The following is a 21,698-nucleotide window of genomic DNA, read 5'->3' on the forward strand; positions in this document are numbered from 1 at the left end:
ATGTAAAACTAATTAATTGGACGCCAGGAGAGTATTCGCTCCAGGCTGGGAACTCTGCCAAAACCGGTGGACCTCGGCTAGCGGATCTCAGGGTCTCACGTATTTATTGAATCATGGTTAAAAGGGGCATATCTTCAAGCTACGACAACAAGAAAGAACATTATAACTATGCCGAGCTGAATCAAAGATTCTAATCTAAATTACAATATTGTACAACTTACCCCCTTTTGGAGAACACGAACTTAAAACAGTGTTAGGTATGTGCTCATTGCAAAATTATAACAATCCTTATTACTTGATACTACAAAATGGCCACAAACAATGCACGACCTGTACGAATGTACCTTATATGCACGACCTGTCTCATTAGACAGCTGATCGCTAAATGACCGTGACCCCTCTCCACCTCCACTAAACGGGAGAATTAAAAAGGAAAAATAAAAATATAAAAAGTTCATACAAAGCGTCAGGATTCGAACTCAGATGCCGCGATATATGGTTGCGCCGCCCGAGCACTGCGCTGTCGGCTGCTCTGACGAGACGCGTGAAAATGTTGAATCAACACTGCTAAACATAATGAATAGGTACCAGAGGTAATTCATTATATTCCCCCAACCTAAGGAAGAAAAAAAAATATAACTTATAAAAGATGTATTTTTATTTCTTCTCATCGTCGTCACGTCCCGATGCCTTCAAATCCTTTGCATGCCAAACACCAATAGATTTGCCAAAAACATTATTTAAATGGAAAACGTTATCAGATAATTTCTTAGCTATTATTGCCTTTTCAAATTTCGGTGCTAACTTAGCCATGAATTTCGTTCCAGCTTTGGACAGAAATTTAGTCCTTCTCCATACTACATCTCCAACCTTAAAGTTTGCTTCTCGACGTTTTTCATTATAACACTTGAGACTTTTTTTAGCCTCTTCTCTTTCTCTCTTTTTTTTGTTTTTAGCCTCTGTTCCACCACTTTATACACCTCATGTTGAGACTTCAGTTTTGATAGATATTCTTTAGTGTCAACGAGGAGTGGCATGTCATGAACATGAGATTGTGTGCAGACCGAACTTGTAAGTTTAAATGGAAATGATGTTTCTCGGCCAAAAAATAAAAATGACGGGGTGTGTTCTGTAGTTTCATGAACTGACGTCCGTATGGCATGAGCGAATTCTTGTAAATGTTTATCCCATTCATTATGTTTTTTAGAACTAATGTAAGAAGCTATCATAGTACCAACAACTCTGTTGACACGTTCCGTGGGATTGCTCTGAGGATGATAATTAGGGGTGTACCAAATTTGACTGTTATATTTATGTGCAAGATCTCTAAATAAATGTGAGTCAAATTGCTTGCCGTTATCGCAAATTATAGCTGAAACGCGACCAAATAATAGAAATTGTTTCTCTAAAATTTCGCAGATTTTATCCGCTTTGCCCGTTCTTAGAGGAAATAATAATGTAAACTTACTAAATAAACACGTTATTACTAAAAGCATCGTATTAAAATTTTTACTTTTAGGAAATGGACCCATTAAGTCCAAAGATATGACCTGCCACGGACCAGTAACTATTCTATGTTGACCCATATGACCTAAAGGTAATTTTTGTGATACTTTCACCTTCGCGCATGTGTCACACTTCCCGATGTATTGTCTGACTTCTCTTAGCATGTCGGGCCAAAAATAATGTTGTTTTATCCTGAATAATGTTTTACGTATACCAAAATGACCTGATTTAACATCATCATGATAGTATTTTAAAATATCGGTTCGCAAAGACTTTGGTATAACTAATTTCCAATCGTTCATTTTGTCAGGATATTGTTTCAAACGAATTTTTTTATACAATAACCCATCTTTAATCTGCCAGTCATGACTAACATCCTGCCCGCTTTCGATTCTTGCGATTTTATTTTTATACCAATCATCCTTATGCTTATCTAAAATTTGTATATTACTTTCATCTGTTATTGCCAATGCATTAACAGCCCTAGACAAAGCATCTGGCACAACGTTACTTTTGCCTGGTCTGTGAATTATGTCAAAACTAAATTGCTGCAACTTCATAGCCCAGCGCCCTAATCTACCATGTGGATCTTTCATGTTGTTTAATGTTTTGAGTGCACTGTGATCCGTAACAACAGTAAAATGAGTGCCCTCTATATAAGGTCTAAATTTTTCGATCGCATAGACTATACTCAAAAGTTCCCGTTCTGACGTAGAATACATTTGTTCACGATCACTTAACTTTCTGCTTAAATAAGATATTGGCTGGTCAACATTGTTGACTTTTTGACATAAAACCGCCCCGATTCCCTTACTTGAAGCATCACACTGTACGATGAATGGTTTGTCAAAATCCGGGCAAGAAATTACCGGTGTCGAGGTGAGTAGCGTTTTAAGATTAAGAAATGCTCTATCTGCTTCTTTTGACCAAATAAACTTTTTTCTTTGTTTACCTTTTGTTAGGTCATGCAGAGGAGCCGCTATTAGAGAAAAATTTTTGACAAACCTTCGGTACCAGCTAGCAATTCCTATAAATCTTTTTAATTCAGTAATATTTTTGGGTCTTGGAAAGTTCATTATAGCCGAAACCTTCTCAGGATCCGTGCGCAACCCTTCTTTGTCAACAATAAAGCCCAAAAAGCGTAAACTAGATCTCACAAACATACATTTATCTACATTTATTGTTAGACCGGCATCCTTAAGAATATTCGTAACCTGTCTTAAAATTTCTAAATGCTCCTTAAAGGTTTCTGAACAAATGACAATATCATCAAGGTATGTCCAAACTTTCCCATCAAGCACGTGGAATATAATGTCCATTAATCTCTGTTGGGTTTGAGACGCATTTACTAACCCAAAGGGCATTACTTTGAAGTGAAAAAGACCCCTGCCCGGCACTGCAAAAGCGGTTTTTTCCTTGCTAGTATCCTCAAGTTCCACCTGCCAAAAGGCTGATTTCAAGTCAATGGTACTGAGAAATCTAGCATTGCGAAGGTTGTCTAATATAGTGGAAACTCTAGGAAGTGGATACGTATCTCGTTTAGTAACTTTATTTAGTTGTCTGCTATCTAAACAAAGTCTATTACTACCATCAGCCTTTTTTACCATTACGATAGGGGAACACCAGGGGCTATGAGAAGGTTCAACCACATCCTTTTCTAACATGTCGTCCAATTCCCGTTCTATTTCCTTTTTTTTTACTGGAGAAAAATTATACTGTTTTTGATGTAATGGTTTACTATTACCTGTATCTATAGTGTGTCTGATAATCTTCGTTCTACCCAAACCTGAACCTATACATTTCTTTATTTCATTAATAATGACTATCAGTTTTTCTTGTTCTTCTTTATTTAACTCTTCTTTACTTATTAATGACGCCGTCTTATCGTCAATGGAATTAATTACTGGCATTCTATTCAAAATTTCTCCTTTAAATTGAAATGAAATACCAAATACATCAAAAAAATCTTTACCTAATATTAATTGTTGCGACAAGTTAGGCATGAGGAGCATATTGATATAGTGAAACTGCTCATTAAATACTACCGGTACATCAAAACTCTCCGTAACACAATGGCTAGCACCATCTGCCGTGGCAATGTGCATAGATTTCATTTTCTGTATTTTCACTCCAAGATGTTTTAGAGTGTCAGCAAATTTGTGATTTACGACGGTGCAAGTTGCTCCCGAATCTAATAAACCATTACAAAGATAATTTAAAATATTTATACGTATATAAGACCTGTTATCATTTTCTTTTTTAAATGTCATGGCAGATACTACTTCCTTAGACATGAAAGTATTTACGAAATCCAACCATTCCTGCCACTCTTCACTCTTATTGCTCAGGGATGGGTTCAGTTGGCAGGTTTTGAACTCTCCCCGCTGGCGTTTCCCTTACACGAGCAATCTTTCAAGGTTATACCAAAACGGCCACAACGATAGCAAAATAAACGCTGTTTTGGTATTGGACATGACCGGAACAAATGACCTGTTTCACGGCAATTCCAGCACCTCATGTTTATATTAGATATATCCATTTTATTTTTAAGTTCACACACCTCTTTTGGTTCACTTGCAATATCTGAATTTGATTTGTACGCTAAATCTGGTTCTAGTGAGTTAACAACCACTTTTGGTTCCTGGAAATTGTCACAATTGACTTTCGTTCTTTCAATAATGCGCAGGACATTAACTAAGTCTAAGAGAGACGTGAAAGTATCCCTACATACAGCCCTTTGATAGTACGGTTGTAAGTTTTTCACTATTATCATTAGCTTCTCTGATTCTAAGATTGGGTTAGGAAGCCTGTTAAACATATTTTGCATAACTGCAATGAAGATAAGCACTGGCTCATTTTTGCCTTGTGTCCTGGCTTTAGCTTCTGTCAGTAATTCTTCTTGATAATAGGGTGATTGGAAGGTTCGCTTTAATAATAAAACTAATTCATTCCAATTACCGACAAACATTCTATTCGCTCGGAACCAAATTAAAGCATTACCTTTAAAAAAGTCAATTGCATGTCGCCATAAATCCTCATCGGTTGCATTTCTAGCATCCCTCAGCTCCTCTACCCTTTCAATGAAAGCGTTGACACTAAACTTATTGTCGCCATAAAAGTGTACTCCCCACTGACTAATTGGTACTAACTTATGCTTACGTCCCGACTGAATTTCCTCAATAGTGGTAGAATTTAATAATTTTGATGGAGACGATCTTAAATTATGGAAAGTGGCGATGTCAAAATCATCCTGTGCAAAGCTGACTCTTCTCACTCCTACGTCACGTTTAGTGACATTAATCTGTTCTGTGTCCGTATTATGCATTGTTTTAGAAGTGGCAGGTAAATCTACTTTCCCTTTAGTAGCTTGATCATCTATTCTGCTTAAGATTTTCTTACTATCTTCACCTATGGAATTATGTAATGCTGCTATCATTTCAGGAGTTATATCCTCATTATCTTCTATGTCATCCTTTCCCTCTAAATCCTTTAACAATATGACGGCATTATCCAGCAGAGCGTTTTTCTTATCTTTTTCCATTTGGTCTACAGGTGTCACAAATTTCAATCTATTTACCAAATGAAATAACCGCGAAACTAAGCGCTTATAAAGTAGTTTATCTGGTTTCTCATTCAACTCGGATACATAACGCATAATGTTGCCTATTTTATCCGTACACACATCTGCACTAGGATTTTTAACAGATGACTGAGGTGGTTTCACCTCATAAGAAACTTCCATTAAACTTTCGGCCTCTAACATTCTTTTAAGGATATTTTTTAAGGCAGAGACTAAACCTGGCTGCGTATAACCCCGACATGCGAGTTCAAATTCTACTTCATCTTTTAACAAGAATTGAGGATCCATGGTGGAAAGGAATCACACGATTACAAGCTTAGTCACTAAAAACAAATACGAGAGGAAGTAATAGTAAGAGAGAAAAAAAAACTTAAAGGACAAGACCCTAAATTGAAAACTTCTTAAATTACAAAAGTCTTACTGGCTTAACTACTAAGTAACTTGACGAATATTTATGTAATTCACAAAAAAATTAGTCAAGCAAGAAGGTAATTAGTTAACGAGGCACTAGGTACCTACTTCAAAAAATACTTATCCTAAAACATCTAAAGTTAAACTAAAATTAACGAATTAGTAGGTATAACAGTAAAGTTAGGTGACAATATTAATGTCCACCTGTAACGACTATTGATTTGAATAGCAATCGTAGCAATCTTAGGTAAAATTGCTAATCTTATATCCGAATTCAATATCCGAAGAACTAATTGCTTGTTAGTTATATCTACTAGGGTACTTACATTTTTATAAAATAACTTAAATAAATTTACAAAATTATATGAATATATATAATTTATTAAAAGAAAGTACTTTATTGCGCAATGCTAGTAAACACAATTATACGCGGGTAAGCGATCCGACGCGTTGCTGTTATGTACGTAGGTAGGTATATCAATCAATAATATTAATAACGTTATACTAAATGCTAACTTTAATTTAATAAACCCTTTAGTTTTAACGTTGGGCGCTATTTTGTTACGGGTTTCTTTATTAAATTCAACATCAAGTTACCATAATATTTCTTTATTGTACTAATTACAAATTAATTACAAACTAAACCTATGTCTATCTTATAAGTAATGTAAAACTAATTAATTGGACGCCAGGAGAGTATTCGCTCCAGGCTGGGAACTCTGCCAAAACCGGTGGACCTCGGCTAGCGGATCTCAGGGTCTCACGTATTTATTGAATCATGGTTAAAAGGGGCATATCTTCAAGCTACTACAACAAGAAAGAACATTATAACTATGCCGAGCTGAATCAAAGATTCTAATCTAAATTACAATATTGTACAACTTACCCCCTTTTGGAGAACACGAACTTAAAACAGTGTTAGGTATGTGCTCATTGCAAAATTATAACAATCCTTATTACTTGATACTACAAAATGGCCACAAACAATGCACGACCTGTACGAATGTACCTTATATGCACGACCTGTCTCATTAGACAGCTGATCGCTAAATGACCGTGACCCCTCTCCACCTCCACTAAACGGGAGAATTAAAAAGGAAAAATAAAAATATAAAAAGTTCATACAAAGCGTCAGGATTCGAACTCAGATGCCGCGATATATGGTTGCGCCGCCCGAGCACTGCGCTGTCGGCTGCTCTGACGAGACGCGTGAAAATGTTGAATCAACACTGCTAAACATAATGAATAGGTACCAGAGGTAATTCATTATATCATAATTATTAAAAAAGTTACCATTTAATAAGGCTTTGAATCATCTCATCAAATAAAGTGAGTTCGATTTGAACTTTATCACAAGTGCGTTTCGATGCGCAGAATTCAATATTTGGTAACAGCCATTAGTGTGACGGTACAGTTGTCTACCTGCGCGTAACTACACTGGCAGCTAACTTCCGCGACGCCATAAAGTTTGATTCGAATGGTTTTTTTCGCTGCAGTAAAATGTCAGCGCAATGCGTCGCTTTCGATTGATTTTAAAAATTATTCTTGTAATAATTTTACTTTTGAGTTGTAACCAAGTAGACAGACATTGGAAACTATATAGAATAGAATGTTCCCCGATATAGAATGTTCGAAGTCTCTAATTTTCAATACAAAAAAAATGTATGGATATTTTTTAATGAATTTGCAATCACTGTCCTTCTTAATCTCAAATGCTCTACTTTAGAGCTGCTCATATCAAGTTTATTATGCAAGCAACATATCGCATGCGGCCTCTCACATTTACTTTACCAATGAAGAGAAAGTTTCACTGCTGATTATCAAAAAAAAAGTCGATAGGTTTAGCTTTAATTTCTTTTATCGCCGTTCTATTGTAACCGACATTCAATAAATCCGTCAGTTTCCGCAACAAAACATAAATTAAAACTATAAAAAAAAATCTTTTTCTTTGTGTCAGTGAAATAGTCTTTACGTAAATACCTAAATCTAATTTTGTGTTCTTTGTTACATAAGACAAGTTTTTCCTAACCAATGTTACAAAACTGTTACGTTATTTTAATTTAAGGGAAATCGCAAATTAAGTTTCAGTAGTAGCTTTTGTGACAGCTCGTCTAGGCAAGGTACCACCGCCATGCTTATTTCTGCTGTCAAGCAGCGTTTCTTTGTTCCCGTCTGAACGGCGTGGTTTAATTAAAATCACATGAGTCTTACCATCTACGCCTCAGTTTGGTGGACACAGGTCGGCACAATGTACCTAGTACATGTTCTGTGCATGCCCTGCGAAGTGTTGCGAAGTTTAAAGGCAATGGTTTTGTTACTATATGCTAACAATGATCGTTTTAAAAAAAGATCTGAATTCCATTATTTCAAGAAGGCCTAGTTTATAAGCACTTTCGAAACGTCAAGTCAATGTGTTTGTAGTGACTCAAACACCGGTTCGGAAGGTTACGGTAAGACGGCGATTTATGTAACGCGAACACTACTTCACATTTTTTCAAATTGAACATAAAATTCCAAAAATGTTTAATAAAACAGGCACAGGCATTTATGAAGCGTCCAACGCTTTGTTTTCTTTCGCGTTTTTTTTTCAAGTTTTTTATACAACGTGTAACAGAATTACGTAATAATATTGAAGGATGCATCAGTATATTTCATAAGGAATCACCCTTTAAAAATATTATATCAAAAGACGAATATTTATTAATTCATAAAAACTAATTCAAAACATTCGAAGTGTTTACTTATGGCAACCCTATTGAAGACAAAAGACCGACACGAGCATAGTACCTACGCTAAGCGACGCTTACCTAATAAAGTGTCAGGATAATTTTGCATGTGGTTTAGTCAAAAACTATTAGGTTTTCGGTTACACAGAAAAGTCTCAGAGACATTACATAATGTTCCTATAAAGCTGGTGAAGTACTTATTATTTCAGTTCACACACGTTGCATAAATCCCGTGGGAACCGTTTGTTTTCCAGAGATAAAACGTAGCCAAAGACAGAGACATATTTACTGTCTTTTGAACTGAGTCTTTGCGTAAAGATGGGGCAAACAAACCAACAAACACACTTTCACATTTACGAGTAGAATATTAGTTTGAAATGTTACATATTAACATTCCATACTCATATTATAGAAACATTAAACGCCTAAAGCGCTCGTTATGAACAATTTGTGGACTAAAGTAAAATATAATAGACTTTTTCCCCTTTTATTTCGTTTTTACTTTACAAAATCATCAATCAGTCGCAATGGCTTTACGTAACACCATAGCGGATACAGTTCACTTAGCAAAGTTGCAATTACGTAAAACGCCACTTCAAGTGTCACGCCGACCGTGACACGCTCCTCTCACCTTCGGGTATTTTTAAACTGAATACATTGTTATATTTTAATTAAATTCACCTACGTGATTATTAAAAGAAGAACCCATGCCTCCTAGGTAATACAAAAAGTTATCTGTGTATGTCTGTCTGTCCATTCTTCTTCATAAGTACTCAAGGTAATTTGAAATCAATTATCATTGGACAAATAACTCGCTGGGCTCAGGCAGCGGGTCCCATAGAAGGGGAGTTCAGACCCACCACGCTACTCAAATGAGGATCTGTGGTTATTTTTAAAAGTCAAGGGGTCTCTTATTTACTCTATTAATGTTTGAGCTTCTAGTGAAACGCAATAAAAAGATAAACATAGGACTCAAATGCCCAGAATTTTTAGATTTACAATAGACATAGTACTTTCTGATGAGCTACATGAACCGATAAATCTTGAAATTATACACGAAGAAAATATGCGTTTAGTAATATGAGGCATTTTTTGGGCTACTTTTGTATTGAACTTGAATAAACGTTATTTGAAATTCTTAGGCCACCTAAAGATACTTTATATCCAATTTTGAATAGAGCCAATAAATAAAACTTGTTCCTTAGCAAAACAGAATTACCACAAAAAAAATGCATCGTTTCCAGGCATGACTTCTATTCGGAATTAACGCTGACATTGTGTTTATCATATGAAAACATCTGGATTATTTTATTAGCGATCGCGAAAATTGTTTTGTAAACTTGAAAGATATAAATTAAGTGTCTTGGTAACACAGATAAACTGTTAGCATGATAACCTAATAAACAAGATATCAATATCCACACTTTTAAATTAAATTATACCTACGTTTTATCTGCGTTATATAATACTTAAAGCATTTAGATTAAAGTCTATCTTTGAATTTTCAAAATAAAAAAAGTCATGTGCCTTCATTAAAAATATAATATTTGTATCATTTTAATGTATGGTACACGATAAAGTTTAATTGTATGAAGTAGATATTAAGACACAACTGAAAAAAAACTGTCATCCGAACGCACATCATAGCTAAATCTTATTGGCTGACAACTGGTATTTGAACGTCCCATTTATTTGTAACCAATTGTGTGTGTTTGAATAACGCGCTCATAATGTGTTGAGTTATGGTTTTGGACGAAGCATTTACAGAATATATGGTATACGGTTAGAGTCGTGTGGTGACGGCAGATCAGAAAACAGTTGTCGCGCCCCTTTTCTTTCCGCGGGTGTCGTACGAGGCGACTAAGGGGATATAACGGAGAGCGGTCATCAGCGTCCTATGTGCATCTACGACCACCTTCTGCGATCTCCAACCCGCCTGCCCAGCGTGGTTATGAAAAAAATTCTCCAGTTGGAAGAAGCCTTTAGTCCAGCATTGGACTGTGGGCAGTGGCGTGCACTGGGTTTCCTACCAGGGTTTGCATACACCAGGAAAATTGCATAAAACGGCACAAATTATCCTCCTATACGAGTTATATATCAATGTATAATATGTAATGTATGCAGTGCTTTTGTTCATGTATGGAGTGCACGCCACTGACTGTGGGCTGTTGAATAATGTTAATAATATAATTTAGAAATATGATTTTCACTACTAAATTTAAACGTCCAAATTGCTTTTTAGTTTATTATTTATTTATTAATGAACCAACGAAAAATATATTTTTCTAGGGAAATAATAATTACGAAGTAAAATTGATATTTACAATAAATATAAGCCGTCTAATTGTTCACTAATGGGCATGGTACCCAAAATGCTGGCGCTATTGCCCCTTTGAATTGCTAGACTTAGCCGTTGGGCTGAATAAGTGCCAGCTCTTGGGTCACCAGACGTAAGGAACCATTTTTGGGACACGATGTTATTTGCTTTTTAGTTTTATTGATATCACTTACAGTTAACGCAAATTACATTATATAAATAATATTTTTTACCGATAAGTATAATGGCACTTTGCACTTGAAAGCTCGGGAGAAAGTATGGTTAAAATTTGGTCGACTCGCCAGACAGTTCCAACGTTAAAGTTTATAAATCAGAGCAATTATTTAACATCAGATTAAATCTACAAAGAACACATGTATACGTCTTGTATAAATGTGCTGATGATTTGAACAGATAGTCGACGCGACGGTGCGGTCTCAGAAGTTCTAATTAAAATCCTTACTAATATTAAAAATGCCAAGGTGTGTTTGTTTGGCCTTCCTATATGTTCCAACTAAGCAACGAATAAAGTAAGTTATTAGTTAAGAGTTAATTAAAAAGACGGTGTGGAACATAGGCTAATTTTAATCCCAGAAAACTTATTATATACATATAAACACTGAAAAACATTCATGTTCATCACACAAACATTTTCCAGTTGCTGGAGTCGAACCCACGGCCTTTAACTCTGAAAGTAGGGTGCTGCCCACTGCGCCAACGGGCAACCTTCATATCTCTATCATATTTTTGGTTTTAAATGGATTATTGGAGACGCATTTAACGATGTAATACACCAATTAGCTTCAATTTATTTATTATTTCTTTTGTTACAGAAATGGGTCTCGACGAAACCGTCATAGACGACGGAGAGTTCAACATGGATGAACTGATCACCTTCAACCGAGCTCACTCCGACCACGACTACCAAGTTGTCAAGAGTTCAGAAAGCGGCAAGATCCTTCCGAACGGATACGTCGACCTCCCAATAGACGAAGATTGGCCACCTAATCTCAAGAAACGGATGAAAAAGTTGGAGTTTGATTACGGCGATGGGAAGGACTACCTACCGCCAATTGTCAAGGAAGAAAACTATCAAAACGCATACAAAACAACCGGCTCAGCTATAGATGATAACGACATAAAACTCGACAATAATTTCCTAACCAATACGCTGCTTTCAACTGGACGGAAATTAGGTGAACTCTTGGAAGCGTTCCCTCCGATACCCGTCAAGAATGAGGATATTGTCATTGAGGAGATAACGGATTTTGACACGAGAAATAATATTACGGATATAAAAAGTTTCGTTGTCAACGGCACTTTGAACGAATATTAATTTAACTGTATTCGGGTTTTTAGAAATTGGCTACTATGTAACCTATAAAAAAAATTAAGTCCAAAACTTTAAGACTTCATTGTTTCTTTATTATCAAATATATCAATTACGTAATTATGTCAGAAAGAATAAAAAGAAAACCATTTACATAATTGGCAATTTCTGAAAATCAAGCATTATTATTACATACATTTATTATAATTCTATTCCGCTATTTTCGCTACGTATTTTTCCTATGAAATATCGCAGATTATTTTAATATTTCTTTTTTTGATGAAATAATTCCTTTGTTTAGTTTTAAGTTCGAGGTGCGTATGACTTCATTGGATGTTTTTGACTTGTTTGCAGAAACATCAAATGACTGTAACCTTTTAGGTTAAGTATTATTTCGTGATTAGTAAGACTTGATCATAATAATTGAGTACCTATCTATATTTATTTTATATAAAAGCAAAATTAATATATAGATAAATTTGTATCTAGATTTTTTACCGTTTAGGTACATATATTATATTAGGTTGTATTTCGATTTATTTATAGGCATTTCGATGTTAAGAGTTGGTGCAATTATTTTTAAGAAACTGATCTTCAGTGGTAGATAATATAGTTAGTTACGTGAATAATTATTATGATTATTTTTTAAGGTAAATTCCTTAACATTTATTTGGAATTGTGTCTTATCATGAGACCGATTATTTGGAATGTAACAATTGTTATTTTAAAATAAACTATGACAGATTATTGGTATTTTAATAAAAACCTTTGCCACAAACATTTCAACATTGAATTTGAACAGTTGAATAAATAGTATTGGGGGTTTCCATCAATAAGTTTTTAGTGCCTGCCGGTACCACGATAGTTTGGGAATTGGCCTTGATTCACGCCCTAGCAGCATCGGAGTGTTTAGGTCTTGCGCCTAATCTTTTAGGTCGTATCGGTCTTACGGTTATTACGTAGGTATTCCTACTCAAGAGCTGAGTTTTACAAAAAACTCATCAAACATAATCGAAAAACCGTATGTAAGTCTCACTGACATGGTTCATTCGTTCAACTTCTCCGTTTTCTAGGCTAACATTACTAAGAGGAAAACCGAATTGCCAAATGAAGCCATAACAGTGAATCCTCTGATGAGCTGAAGAACATATCTGCTGGTTGGAATTGTGATATGCGAACTGGCATAGGTTATTGGTACTGCATGTTGGTGGTAGTCGCACAAAGAACGGGGTTTGTACCCGTTTCAGTCACTCAAATATATTTCAAGCAACACACACATTCACTTTTTTATTCCTTGTGTTTTTGACAGCCCTTAGGTAAGTTTTTAGTGCCAATGGTAATGGAGTTGGGCAAAGGCTATCTGCTCTAAAGGACTGGAGTTCTTATTTCATACTCTGAACTTAAAACTAAATTTTTACGTTTACGAGCACTGCCGTAGAAAACACTGCTGTTGAGATCTCTATCATGAAGCCAATTTAATAATTTCATCGGTATTCGGTTTTTACATTTTCAACCCAATCCCGGCCTACTACAGGGCACGGGTTTCCTCCCACACAGGGTTTAGGCCGAAGTCCACCACGCTGGCCCAGTGCGGATTGGTCAACTTTTGAGAACATTAGAAGGAGAACTCTCAGGCATGCAGGTTTCCTCACAATGTTTTTCTTCACCGGCAAAGCCAGTGGAATTATAATTATTTAAATTCTGCAGAAAAACTCACCAAGCCCCAAAAATGTTGCCGCTATAAGCCCAGGGGCGGGCCTATTCGGCCTACAGAGGAAGCAGCTGGTACCAAAATTTGAATTAGCAATAACGTATCAGTGTCAATCTTTCGCCTTAACGGCTAGAGCAATATTACAAAATAAATTGCTGTTACTAATTAATGCAATTTAAAGTACGTAGTTTTTGCAACCCAAGTGAATTTCTTGTTTAATTACGAAACTCCAAAATCGGCATCATGTCATTACTATTTACACTTTTTTTTTGTAACGTACGCATGAAAGTGCCATCTATGGGCCTATTTAAATAAAGAAATATTTGACCTTGTCTTCGGACCTTTACTAATGATTTTAAAAGTGCATTAAAACAATGAATAAAACGAATATCTTATAATAAGCTTTATTTAATTATGAGTTAACAAATATTTTCGTATTTTTGAAAACAGGTTGTGACCTTAACTGAATATAAGTCAAATTGCGTATGCAAATTCACATTTGACAGAGAAAAATAAAATAAACACAGTACTGTTTCTCTATGATAATGAATATTTATTTATAACATATACTTAAAAATAAGAATTCAATTCAGTTTCAAAAGCATCATGTATACATAAAGTTAATAAGTATAACTAGCACAAAAACTCCCTCGTGCATCCTTAAGCCGGCGACTGACTGACTTACTTAGTAAGCGAATTTTTTTTAAATTATAAATTAAATTAACTACACAGTACTTCACTTTTATACGGCGCTATCACAATTATTTTATCATGGTCAATTCTAGCCGCCGCAGAAGTTTTATTCACTTCAAGTACGAAACAAAATGGTGCTCTTTAAAATGTCAATTGTGATAATGAAGCTAGCTCGAAACGCGATCGCCGGGGTACCCGTCCGTGTAAAGGACGCTGCATACGTAACGGGTTTATTGAAAAATGAATGAAATGATGGCAATTACATTAACAGTATTATTTTGTCTCCCTGAACTTAAGGATTATAAATCTGAAATAAGAGCTGTAAAAATAAGACTGTTTTAAAGCCCCCAGTAGCTTTAGTGTAATATAACCAATTAGACTGATTTACTTTATTCGAAAGTTAAGTCTTTTGCAGATACGCAATCGTAATAAATTTACAGCTTAAAACTATTACGAAAACTTAATATTTTTTGTTTTGTGGATAAAAAAAACGATATTCTTACTGAAATCAGACTGCGCTGTTACAATGTTATGCCAAAAGTCTTTATCTGACCAACTGGAAGATGCATTCTTTCACCAGTAAGATGATTGTCATTCATTTTCGTCAGAATTCCATGTCGTACATTAAAAAAAGATCATTGTTTTTGGTGGAATGGAGAAAAATAACCTCAAAAAGTTGCTTTGTTACCAATCTTTGAGGTTTTTAATGACCAGTTAACAACAAAAAATGTTTGCATAACGTATATTAACGATCCAAAAACTTTACATATGTAAAAGACATCTATTTCATGACGGACACTTCTCAGAGTAAATTATGCGTTTGGGTCTGTTCAGACAGATCGCAATAATGCCCCACTAATTTTCTGGCTTCATTTAAAGTTGGACCGTGTTACCGTAGCTTGTAGAAAATTGTGTAAATGATAATCGACACGGATCGGACAATCGGATCGCTTATGCGACACATTCCGGCACTTCTACGTTAGGCTATGGTAGTACGGTCCGATTTCCAATTGAGCAGTTAATTGCTCGGTTCAGTTCCTTCTAAACTGACCCTTTGATTTCACTTATAGTAAAAATGAGGGAAAAGATCCCGTCCAGTTTGATGTTTGATCCCCTTACGTATGCTTCGTCCCTAGGTGTAAGTTCGGTAGTCATTGGAACGTCCTTATAGAATATCTCTCGAGACACACTTAACACTCAGTACACACACACTGACATCCTTCGTTACACACGCATTATTGTACCCGAAACACATTTGTAACAACACACGCCACACAGTTGATTGAACAAAAATCGAAGACCTATTGTACGCGTGGTTTGAGTGTTTTCGGTTATAGGATACAGCGATTTCAGTCGACATAAATGGCGTGGTGTGAGTTAGACGTGGCTTATTACTTGTGTGCTCGGGTCGGGCAGTAATCATTTGCCGTTAGAGATCACACACTTTGACTTTAAATGTCATTATCCACACTAATTTGATTATTCTATCTAGCAAATAGAAAGTAACAATTAGGTACAACTATGAATTACTTTTAAGACTTAAATTTATTACATTTCGGTTAAACTGCAATGTGTACAATAAGTTTTATTTTTTTACGATCTATTCAACGAGGGGGATAATTTTGTTTACATTATTATATAATATATATAAAAAAACTCATCATGATCATCAAAAATTGTTCACTTCTTTATAAATCGATGATATTAGCGTTATATTATACTTTTTTTCTAGAAATATTTAAACGACACAACAAGATGGTTAAAAACCACTCCAACGTTACTTATACCGAATGTAATAAAGGCACGAAAAAAACCCCTAGCGACGCCACGAATGTTGACATCGAAATTTGAGTCCACACTTATGGCGTCGCGTTGGGAAGGGTGGCGTGTTGCCAACGTGCTCCTGGTTTAAGACTTATTCTTTATTTATGGGTGGATATAATTTTGTGATGACTACTTACATATCCGTGACTATTTAAAATACACATACAAAATACCCCGATGCGTTCAGCAATATTGTGATATACATTGATGACGCATGGGGTGTACCGTATCACATAGGCTGAATCGAGGTACTAAACTATGTTCTGCGACTGAAATAGAAAGAAAAATAGTAAAGAGTAGCGTAACTCTTTGTAACGTAGACCTAATGTGTCTCAAGCGTGCGACATAAATAAATATACAATAACTTAATAACACTAAGTTGTTATTACCTCTAGAGGTGTAAACCAAAGAAATCTGGGGACAAAAAGCATCCATTTATACTTTTAACTATACTTTTTCAAGTAAGCATGTATCTGTTATATTTAAAGAAAATGGTACGCCTTTTTATAAATGATATACCTCGTGAACCCAGGCCTCCGGATGTCAGTTAGGTTAAACTGCCCTGTATATGTCAGCACAGAGTCTATAGGCATTAACATCTCGGTGATTATTTCCTATTCTTCTTTCTATATCGCAGAGTATAGTTTTTAGCCACGGCGTTACTCTGTTAAGAATCACATCCGCCAAACTTAATCTACGCAATTCACGATTTAAAACATTGCCATATTCGTATTCAAGGAAAAATATACAAACGTGTTTTTTTTTTCTAAGCTGTACAATTTATACACCTATTAAATGTAGCGACCACGATAATGTGGAAGGTGGCTTTGTAATCATTACTTACTTCGAATAATAATGTACTAGCTATGCAGACCTATACAAAATCTAACAGAAAGTGTCTAATTATTTGTTAATACTTTTATGTTTAAACATATTGAACTTATATGTATATTCTTACTTAAAACAAGATATTCTTTCGCATTTATTATTTTTTTTAAACGTTAAGCACACAAACAATAGTTTTCTCACTAGCAAACTAACGATAAACGGGTTCGTGAGTGAGAACTTAATTTCATTGACACTTTTTGACAGACAAAAAAAATCTAGTATACTATTGATCGAAGATTACAAAGACCATAATTACATGATTTAACATTTCATTTTCGAACTTTATCTGATAGCAAAATTTGGAATATTTATTCTCTGATAATCGTATCCTTTACAAAACCAGTTATTTTCTTATCATCAAAGGTTACACACATTTTGTTGCATTAAAAGCATAGCCACATATGCAACACTCCATTTGATATTATATCACGCCACGTGTACTTGTTCCCACACCATTAATTAACACATTAGTTATCAATTTTTTTTTCCAACGTTTAAAACATTAACATGCTTTATTGCAAACAGGTTATTGTATTATTATTTTAAAGTTTTATTTCTAACGGTCATACAAAGCACGCAGTGCAGTAAATGCCGCGAAAATTCTATGGAGTGTTGCAAATGTGATACCGGCATTATTAAGGTAAGTTCCGGCCGTTCTAATGGGCACAGTCAAGCGGGTCGTGGCTTCACCGATGATATTATATATTCAGTCTATACACAATTCGATACTAACATCTAAAAGATATTGTACAAATTTCAAATGGCTTATTTAAACTATTAGATATTTATGAACCACCACTCATCCATGGATTTTATTGTTTCGATCAGTAGACTCAATGTAAGTTTTGCCTTACGTTACCTGCTTGTGTAAGGAGTCGTGAAACCATGACGCTAGACGCGACATTCATTTACGCTAATGTGACGTTTCTTCACTTGTCAACTTACATAACAAGCAAATACATTGTACTGTAAACGCCTGTATAGTACACTGACCTCTGTTATAATGGAGGTTAGTGACACGGGTACATATGTAACGTGCTACTCCATTTTACGCGACACCATGCTTGTTAATTTCATGTTATGGTACTTTTTATGCCCAGAACATACATATTATGACAGTTCGGAATAACTAAAATCCGAGTCACAGCGAATGGCGTGGTGCTGATGTAACCTTTTTTACTATTACATTGGACGAGTGATGATTACATAGTGGTTATATTATTACCATAAAAGTTATAACAGGTATGACTCCAAAACTGCGGCCGTATTATCGAGAAAAATTAACTTCTCTATTCTTGAAATTATAGCACATGCCCTCGTTAAAGTCGCTCGCAGGAGCAAAACTGTTGAAACCCCACTTGACTAAACTTTTGATTGGTCGATAGTTTAGAAACTACTGGCGGTGTAAAGACGCAAAAAGACACAATTCTCTATTACATACTAATCGTAAAACACTTAACCACAATTTGTGACGTAATAATGTACGGCACTTGTATAAGTAAATGTCAAAAGTTACGTCACACAGTGCATTCAGTGCACGGTTACGTCATTCATGACATGATTAAAGGGCTAATGAACCAATCAAATTGTTGACAGTTGACAAGAAAACTTTATCACGCATTTATATCATGAATTTATTTTACTATCCTAATTGGATGTACTTCTCTTCATAGATAGCATATAGGTACTCAATTTTTAACATATATCTGCGAGGATATTGTAGAGAATTTATAGTTGATAAAGTAAAAGAAAAAAATTGACGTCTTTGCTCCCTAGGTACTCTTTAATGAATGTGAAGATACGGGTACTTTCCCGAACTTAATCAAACATGGTAAACTCATTTACCTATTTTTCTGTTAGTCGATAATTATAAATCATTCTGTTACATTTTATTATTTCTTTGCAGGGAGAACGTCTATGTCTACACATTCTGCATTAGGAATACACCCCAGCTGTGTAATTGCAGTTCCGGAGCAGTTTATGTGCCGTCCGCGTAACTGCATCGAAACTTCAACCTGACTGCACTTCATCTGCAGTTCTAATGTAGACCGTGTGTGCACTATGCACACGTCTTTATGAAAACAACTATTGCTTCTTGACAACCGTATTTTCCAGCAAAGTAAAAAAATTGAGTACGTTAGTTAGCGGCACATAAAATATAATTTTACAATTTTTTTTATTAATCTCTGAACTCGATATTGAAGTTCACTAAGAAAAAATCCAATCACAATCGTCATTTTTTAAGTTTTGCGCAAATAAAAACATTATAGTCCTTTTTATAATCTTTATTGGAAGCAATAAACCAAACAAAATTAAGTTTTAACGCGACCTAATACTTTGACTTTACAAAGATTGCGACTTTAATTTAAACTATTATAAGAGAAACAAATTATTCTTAATTTTTATGTTTCGTATTTTCATAACACTACACTATCGGCATATCAAAAGTGAGTAAGTAGCGTGTACAGGAAATGGGGTATTTTAATAGTGATATTCCCATACATGAGTATGTACGAGGAAATATTAAGATACAAATTGACATGGGGCCCATTACGAGTTGAAGTTTCAATCAGTCTTTTAGGGTTACGTAGCCTTCACTCGGGACTCCGATTGAAACAAACTATAACTTTTAAAAACTATTGTAATGATTTTAAATACATAGAAATAATATTATTGCACGTTATATATAACATTCACGTAAATTAGGGCTTATCTTATTAATAACGTCACAATTTTAGGAGGGTTTCCTATGCGTTTACAATGGATACGAACGCACTGTGTAAGTTCCTGCAAACAGATCATTGCAAAATGACGATTTAATCACATCATATCTCAATTTACTGCCATGTCCTTTTTCAAATTAGTTACCTTTCTTTTGTATGGCTAAACAGAAGTCAACGAACACAGTTAAATAGTTTCTCTCTCATGTAAAAAACGTCAAAGTTAGTTTACATAAAATATCACTTTTCGCTGGCTGTAGTTTAGAAGTGATATCCGTGGATGGAACCTACACTGTTCGTTCGGATGCAATATGAGATTACACAGTGTTTATTAGTAACCACGCGATGACAGCTGTTACATTAAAAATACTTGAAAATATATTTCGTGTGTCACAAAAGTATGTGACGCAATTAATAGATGTACCCTAAAACGAATCATACTTTATCATACTTAGACCCAATATGTTTTTACGTCACAAACATGTATTGGATAAAGGATCGTCTCAGTTATTGCAAGTACATAATATATCACCCACTAAAACTATAGAAATTTATAGGCGTTGTAAATATAAATAAACATAGGAAAGTATCGTGGCGTCACTATAGGAACGGAGCCGATTAAATAATATTCATAATAATAATTGTTTTTCTCGCACAAATCGAACTTATTTTATACAATGACTAAATAAAATTATATCTAGAATATGCATAATTGCGGGTGGGGTGCTAGAGTTTGCCTGTCGTGAATGGAAACATTCCTTACATATCGCTGCAACACTACAACACCGCAATTTTTATTTTACTGATAATCTTTAAGCAATTACATTTAGAAACCTTAAAAGAATCGGATGTTATAATACCTATAATATCTCAGAACTCAAACTCAAATCACTCAGTGATCGAATTTAGATATAGTGTTAAGGAGATAAGTAAGAAGCAAGAAACTCACATTCAAAAAATCGAAGAACTCGATTGTATCGGATATGCAGTTCAAATACCTCATTCCCAATTTTAGTTTCCGAAAAATACATTTCTTTAAGTGCAATTACGGCTTTGAAATCCAGCTATTACGCAATCTCGGAGTGCTCAATGCAAAACAAAATGGCATAACAAATATAAATTATTATTTCAATACATACATATATAGGCTTTAATTGCCAATAAATAATTACTTCAAAAACACAAAATTAGAATCAAATGTTTTCGTTTGTCCATAGGTTTTCTGCCCCAAAAACTTCTTGGTATGGCTTTAATCCAAACATTTAATCGAAAATAGTTTTTTTATGTAAATCACAACCTGTATAGGAATATCACGACAAACTCCAGCACTCCACCGGCCACGGGTTTCAACAACACACAAACTTAGTATATTCACGATATCTATGCTATGGTAATTCATTACTTATGTAACAAAATCATATAATTACACTTGACAGAAATAGCCGGAGAGAGCTTGCTGGTAATTTTGAGGATGCACTTGATAAAAGCCGGTTATAATACTTACACTGCATAATCACATAAGGTATAGTACCTTAAGTGATTATGGATCCCTGGTACGGTTTGGAACCTATTTTCTATTACAGTCTTGCCATAACCACTTTTTAGACGTATAAAACAGTCCTCTTAAGAAGAGATTTTAACATTTATGACATACAAATACATTCTTGCACAGTCAAGTTTGCATGTCGATTTAACCTCAGGGGATCTACTGTCATCGCTTAGCAGTATTATTTTAAAAATACAGTTTTAGCTTAAATAGCATGACATTCCTAAAATAAGGATTGTAATTCTAAGGCAATAGCGTCCATAATGTTAAAATAATACTGCTTACACCAGTAGGGTTAGTATGCGCGCCACTAGATTAAATTATTTCTAAACGTTACTCTTATTTTTCTATAGAGATAAGACGAGATAAGGGTTAGCGATTACTCTCTAGTGCCGCGCATGTGCAACAGGTATGATAAAAGAGTAGAGAGAGATCTATATTACGTG

The 21,698-nt window shown here is 34.9% G+C and overlaps 1 protein-coding gene across 3 annotated transcripts in view; it reads left to right on the forward strand.

Annotated features, from left to right (window-relative positions):
• LOC120632527 overlaps positions 1-12,115 on the forward strand; it is a 38,777-nt gene extending 26,662 nt beyond the window's left edge. For 2 of the 3 annotated variants that reach the window (XM_039902347.1, XM_039902349.1), the window contains exon 8: positions 11,374-12,115. In XM_039902347.1, the coding sequence (XP_039758281.1) occupies positions 11,374-11,876 (503 nt within the window). In that variant the 3' untranslated portion in view covers positions 11,877-12,115. The remainder of the gene's footprint in view (positions 1-11,373) is intronic. The other variant, XM_039902348.1, reaches the window with a different exon arrangement.
• The last annotated feature ends 9,583 nt before the right edge of the window (positions 12,116-21,698 follow it).

The sequence above is a fragment of the Pararge aegeria genome, chromosome 20 (assembly GCF_905163445.1).
Source record: "Pararge aegeria chromosome 20, ilParAegt1.1, whole genome shotgun sequence".
Taxonomy (NCBI): domain Eukaryota; kingdom Metazoa; phylum Arthropoda; class Insecta; order Lepidoptera; family Nymphalidae; genus Pararge; species Pararge aegeria.